This window comes from Lactuca saligna, chromosome 7 (assembly GCF_052625555.1).
Source record: "Lactuca saligna cultivar CGN05327 chromosome 7, ASM5262555v1, whole genome shotgun sequence".
Lineage (NCBI taxonomy): Eukaryota > Viridiplantae > Streptophyta > Magnoliopsida > Asterales > Asteraceae > Lactuca > Lactuca saligna.
The window spans coordinates 136,139,631-136,146,747 of NC_136423.1; the positions used below are offsets into that span (position 1 = coordinate 136,139,631).

Consider the following 7,117-nt stretch of genomic DNA (forward strand, 5'->3'; position numbering starts at 1 on the left):
AATTTTATATATCCACCACCAACCAATTGGCTTTCTATGTTTAGGAAGATCATTTATTTCCCATGTAAGATTTCTATACAAAGCCTCCATTTCTTCATTTATTGCTTTGACCCAATTTAGCTTAGAAACAGCCTCTTTATATGTTGTTGGTTCACGTGTTTTATTTAGATTAGACACAAAACACTTATTTTCATTTGTTAATACAGAATAATTTATAGATCTTTCAATTCCATATTTATGTCTTCCCTCAACAACATAATCACTAGATCTAGCTAACAGGCATGTGAACATCACAACCAGGCCTAGTGACCTTACAGACTGACCGCCAGAAGGACTAGAATTTGACTACTTTTCCTCGATCAAAGAAGATGAATTGGGAACTTTCTCATCAGAAAGAGGCACTTGTACCACGTCTATCACACCCCAAAACCGAGAACGGCGGAAACGTTCTGGGGCGGAGGACATCATGTAATGTATCACAACAATGCAAAGTAGTAAACAAGCAACAACATCATCCATTGCATTAATAGTATAATTTTAATTACATTTGAGTTTTTTCATAGTATAATTCTACAAAATGAATAAAAAAATAAAAGACGAGTCTTGATCGCTCCGTCTTCAGAGAACTTGGTAGTCGTACCTATCCATTCGTGTCTTGGGAATACAAGTTATTTTGAAAGCGAGTATCAACAATAATGTTGGTGAATTCATAAGTATTTATGTGACTTTGATTTGTAAAGCTGTAAAGAAAGACCTGTAAATGTTTGAAGGAAAGTTCGTACCAACGAACATGTTTGTAAGTAATTGTAAATGTTTGAAAACCCTAGAAAATCCCATATTTTCTACTAGTATAAAATGTAGCCTTCTACCAAGACCCGACTGTTTTGAATGTTTGCTTCAGAAATCCAATATTTGTTTATAAGTGGGTAGTGGTTTAAAAGTCCCAAAAATAAACTACCATGATGTTCTTCATGTCTAAAATAGTAGATTTGTGTACATATATAATCGCTAAGGTATATGATAACCCCGTAAATCAACGTGTTTTTAATACTCCGTGTGAGTTTTATAACCATGCTAATGACCCAGACTTCCTGTAACAACGTTCTTCAGGCATTGAAATGTTATGACATTTGTCACCCCAGACCTTCCGGTCTAACTGTAGCTAACTGTTTAGATGCGGGATTGTCAATCCCGTATAGATCTATACACAAGTATCACGCTCCCCCTACAAGGGATTATGGTATATAATACAGGACTTAATAATGCATACTCAAAAGTACATGAAATGTCTCACAAAACCTAGTATAAAACAGATTTACGTATGAAAATGTCCATTTGTTTCTTGTATATTAAAATATCTCTTTGATATGGTACTTTGTAGTATGTGAAATTTCATGAATATCTAGTACACTATCTTATGTGATTGTATCTCTTGTAATTGTATGTCTTGAAATTTGTATGCCTTGTAATTTTATGTAATCGTATCTCTTCATATAGTATGTGATGTATTAGTATAGACTCATAAATAAACTGACTCTTGTGTGATTCCTTGTACTTGGAATGGTAAGTAGTATATCCTAACTATACCTATTATAGTTACTAGTAGTGTGGGTGTATAACCGAAATATGCCTTTGCTACCCAAAGGTACTGAACCAACTGATGGAAAACTTTTATGTCTATATATGTATACATCATATATATATATATATATATATATATATATATATATAATTACACATGTATAGGCGTGCATTTGACAATAGAAAAATATAAAAGAAGTTTTGTATAACGTTTGACAAGTTTAATAAATAAGGAATGATGACTTGATGTCAGTTTATAAGACGATTTGAAAGTAGTTTGTTTGATAAGAACGATTTTAAGTATAAGAAGACCTTTGTTTGAAATACGATTCTGACAGCGTTTGAAAGGAAACATAAAGTATGTAAGACAGTTTGATAAAGAGTTTTTAACATGTAAAAATGTTTGTCGTAAACTATTATAGTTTTTCCAAAAGTTTGTTTCGTTTGTATAGTAAACACTAGTGAAATGCTCACTTGTTATGTAATGTGTAACTTTTGTGGTGACATAAATGAACACATATACTCAAAGTATAAATAAAGTGTTTGATTCGTATATGTAAAACAACATATTTACTTTCAAAAGACAAGATGATATCGTGATATATTTTGCGTACGAAAGGTTCCATGTAGTGGTTATGAATCACATATGATTTACTTGATAAAAATGAGTATTTAGTGAAACTTTGGGTTACACACGATAATAATCGTGTGTTTACTTGTATTCCCCCCCTTAAAAGTGTATATAAAAAGTATTGATAACACATTTAAAAATGTAGTTTATAGGGGTATGAACTCACCGAAGAAAGTCGGTGATTTGAAGAAAACAAGATTTTCTCGGGCGGCACCTTGACCGGAAAGTGACAAGATTCTCGGGAATCTCGAGGCTTCGGACCTTCGTCGGGCCTTAGATATGAAACTGGGAAGTCGGGGTGTTGTCGGCATGAAAAACAAGGTGAAAATGTGAGAGGAATGAAGATTTTTAGCAAAGGCAGTCGGCACCCTCGCATTCTATTTATAGGGTGCTGGAAGAGGGATTACGTTGGGCGTAAATTCGGAGTACGTTGGGCGTACTCGTTACGTTGGGCGTAACTTCGGAGTACGCTGGACATACGCGACGTCAGCGCTTACCGCATCCTCGGAAGAAGCGTCGAAGCGACATGGACAATCCGGAGCCTAGCATCCGAGTACGTTGGGCGTACGAGGGTACGCTGGACGTAAATCGTTTCGGTGTGTGTGCCACGAACTTGTAAAATCCATAACATTCGCATACGGGCTCCATTTTTGACATTCTTTATATCCACGCGAAGGTGAGAAAATACTCTACAACTTTCATTTAGACTCCGTCAGCAAATTTTGAATTTATTTTTAATTATATTTTAATTTATAGGCCGGGACACGATAACTTCATTAAAAATCCATAACTTCTTTACCCGACGTCCGTTTTCGTTTGTCTTTTTACCATCGAACTACTATTGTCGAGACCTTCAACTCTCGTTTAAGTTGTGTCGGCTAAAAATCGCTCGATCTTTATTTCGAGTTTTTAGCTGTGTGCCGCTGTTACAAAACTTAGAAAATTTGTAACTTCTTAATACGATGTCCGTTTTGGGCGTTCTTTTTATGCATGATCATGGTTTAACGAAATCTACGACTATCGTTTAGATACCTAAGGCTAAATGTTATTGTATTGAAACTTCACGTTTTTCGCTTAATCGGTGTTGCCTGGTTTTGCCGAGAATCTTTGGTTGGTCATAACTTCTCCATTATAACTCGGATTTTAATGTTTTTTATATGTACGAAAACCTTGATACAATTCCTACCACTTTATTTAACCAAAATAATATTTTAGGAAAGTTATATTTTGGCCTAAATTTGACTGGTGTTACATTATATTGTCTCAAAATGTCGGGTTGTCACAACGTCAGTCAGGTTGTTGACATCATAATTATTTGTCTCATCCGAATTAAGGTATGCACTAATACTATCTGACTTATGGATAACTCTAAAGTCATCTAAACTAGTGTTTTCATGAAGAGAACTAAATAACAAAGACTCATCATAGAAAAACGGATCACTACTACTCAAGATAACATTGGATTTCTCAGTTACAGAATAGGATTTAAGCTTAAAAGGAATCACAAACTCATAGAACTTTACATCCTTGGAAACAAAAACAAAATTTGAATCAAGACTATTGGGTGTGTGAAACCTAACAAATAATAGGGGTACAATGGACTCCAAATACACTGTTTTAATGCACTAAAAAGTAGTACGATGTAAGAAGGGTCGATCCTCATAGACAAGGGACAAAATTTTATATCTCATTGCGCAAGGGTCACAAAGGGGGTTTTGTTTGAAAAGGTTAAATAATGAAAATAACAATTTACTTTGAAAACATGGCTTGTGTGATATGTAGGTTTCTAGCTAATATGATATGTGATATGGGGACTTTGTGTGTGGTATGATTTCGGGAACTCACGAAGCATTAACTTACAGGTTGTGGATTTGTTTCAAATACATCGGATTCTAAGGGGAGGGGAAAGGCTTGATGGCGGCGCGTACACTCTCTCGCAGACGTTTTTTTGGGACACTCTGATGTTTTAAATAGAAGTTGTAATTGATATGAGTTTGAAAAAAAAATATGGATGGGATTTTGTAATTTATGGAAATGTGTTTAGATAATCAAAAACGAAAAATTTCATTTGGAAAATCGAGTTGTTATGTTTACCCATTTTGGTGTTAACACTTATTTATGGTAAAATCGGATGCAAATTCCGCAAACATTTTCCTTTTCATTTAGTTTCATTACCAAATTCGTTCATTTTGTCTAAAATTTTAGTTTCCCTCTCCCTCCTCGGTTTCCGCTTTAAATGAAAGCATCACTTGTATGAAATAAGAGATTTATAAGAAATACTCAACTCTATGTACATTAAAGAATGAAATATGGTTAGGAAACCTGTAAACTGGTTTTCGAGATTATTTATTCTTGGTTCATTACTCTATCGGTTATTATATTATTTTCAATTATATATCTTAACAATCACATTATTAATGTTAATTAAAAGTTTTCATATAAATAATAGGTTGGTATCTTGATTGAGTACTTGAAATTTGGCAGGGGAAGTAAATTTGTCATAGGTGTGAACATGTACATAGATGTGTCTCCAAATTGCAATTTACTATAGGTGTGAAATTGAAGATCGCATTTGAAGACGAGGACACTCTTTGAAGAGGGTAACTAAGAAATTTATCGTTATGTGTCTCTTTGAGTTTTCAAATGTGTTGTAATCTAAAAGACAATTTTATAGGGTAAAATAATAGTAGTTAAAACAATTTGCCTTAGGCGATACCTTTTAATGGTGATAATTGAATATTTATATATATTATAGTTTTTTCATTAAATTTAACGTATCCATTTAACGATACCAAGAAAAAAATGGTACCATGAAAGGGATAAACATGTATCTACAATGTGAACATGATGGATATATATACGAGAGATTGAAACTATTGTAACAAAAATTTAGATTAATCTAAAAACAACATGATATTTTGTGTCAAACCGGTATCTAATAGTTACGATGTCTGAAATGTATTAATACGTACAAGCATATATTTGCTATATATCCATCCGTAAAGGAAACCATCAATGATGGACTTCCAGTTGATTAAAGATTAATACAGATCATCAACAAACATATATGAAATCTCGCAAAATTAGCAACTTTTTACCCATTTTCGTGTCAAGACTTATATGTTGAAGTCTATTTGAGCCCAATCTGCAATTATTGTATTTTTATTAAGTTTTCATTTTCGCTAACATTTTCTGTAACAAAAGTCAAAAATAACACTTTTCAAATTCGGAATTCTTCTCTTCAAAGTTAGCATCTTCATCAATCACTCGGTCATATGCCCATGTTTTTGTGTCATAAAGTAAATGCATGTGTTTCTTCAATAATCACAAGACCTCTGTTGCACAAATTTCAACCATATACAATGTTTCATATCGAAAACAATGACAGACCACGAGGATCATTTTTTGTTGGTAATTCTACACATAATGAAATTTGTATGTAGTGTCGAAGGAAAAATGATTTTAAAAATTATAATGTTTTTAGTTACGACTTTTAATTTTGAGCAACTCAACTATATAATTAGAAATGAAGAGACCAGTTATTTTAGTGTGCCACTATAGAATGTGTTTTTAAAGTGAAAATAGAATCTTATACTTGTTTATTTATTTGTAATTTCAATTTGAATGTTTACAATGAATCAAAGAATAAATAATCATCAGAATCAAAAATCGATCAATAAAAAATAAAAAATATAGATATCAAGTTAGTAAGCAGGCTTAAAGGAATCTAGAGCTCTTGCATTCCGCTGAAATACCATTGGGAAACCGTTTGCGGTCGTTGCAGTAGTTGTAGATCATGTGCTTGGTTTGCACCCATCGGATCCTGTTTCGGCTAGCTGCATCAAGTCCTTGGGTACTCCATGACTGGTTATCATTTATTGAGTTTGAAGATACTGAATTGGGACCAACTTTTTTGGCATTGGCATTGAATTTCCTGTATGACGCGGTGAAAGGCGCATTCGTCCAGTCAGTCTTCACACGCCCACCTTGGGTTGCCCAGTCATCCGCGTTCCACAGGCTGGCATACACCCTCATGGGTTGGCTCTTTGGAAATGGGACTCCAGCAGCATCATTGTTATTGAACACCCTCACTGGTATGTTATCTATCAAGAAACTGCAGAGACAGAGTTTTAGGAACAGTAGAAAAACATGAGAAAGGAAGAGAACCAAATGTTTATGTTGGATGCGTGACTTACATAATTCTTAGACTGTTCCATACGATGGTATAGGTGTGGAAGGCTGCAGTAGGGTCAAACCAAAGGTGGAACTGCTGTTCTTTGTTTCCTTTCCCTTGTGAATACACATTGGTGTGAATTGTGTAAGGGTTTCCCGTGGAGTTGCCCAAGAACTCGAAGTCGATCTCATCGTGACCCGCACCTTGTGATGACAACTGATGTGATTTAATACAAAGACATGGTTATTATCAGCTTTTAAAAGATTAATACAAGTGAGTGACAATATATATATATATATATATATATATATATATATATATATATATATATATATATATATATATATATATATATATATATATATATATATATATATATATATATATATAATTCAAGATTGAAACCGATCGATGGTACTCACGTAGAATGTGGTGACGGTGCCAGCAGAATTGCCTGGTACTAGTTTGAGTTGCATGTCGAACCTTCCAAACAGGTACTCGTGCTTCGACTGGAAACCCGATCCAGAGTATTGGTCGAGTGACAGTGAAAGATCCTCACCTCCATTCACAATTTTAGCACGTTCACCCCCAAAAGTGATGTCCATGTCATCGTAAAAACTTCCTGCTGATGCTGCTACTATTAGAATTGATATTAAAAGAACAACTGCAGAAATATTAGAGTTGGACGTTCCCATTATTGTTTGTATGTAGAGAGAGAGAGAGAGAGAGAG

General features: G+C 34.1%; 1 protein-coding gene across 1 annotated transcript; it reads right to left on the minus strand.

Annotated features, from left to right (window-relative positions):
- Positions 1-5,788: 5,788 nt before the first annotated feature.
- On the minus strand, positions 5,789-7,117 carry LOC145004606 (xyloglucan endotransglucosylase protein 1-like). The gene is made up of 3 exons (XM_078963562.1): positions 6,809-7,117; positions 6,409-6,602; positions 5,789-6,326 (listed from the first exon to the last, which is right to left on the minus strand). Exons 1-3 carry the CDS (start codon positions 7,079-7,081, stop codon positions 5,930-5,932), a joined length of 864 nt encoding a protein of 287 aa, XP_078819688.1. The 5' UTR covers positions 7,082-7,117; the 3' UTR covers positions 5,789-5,929.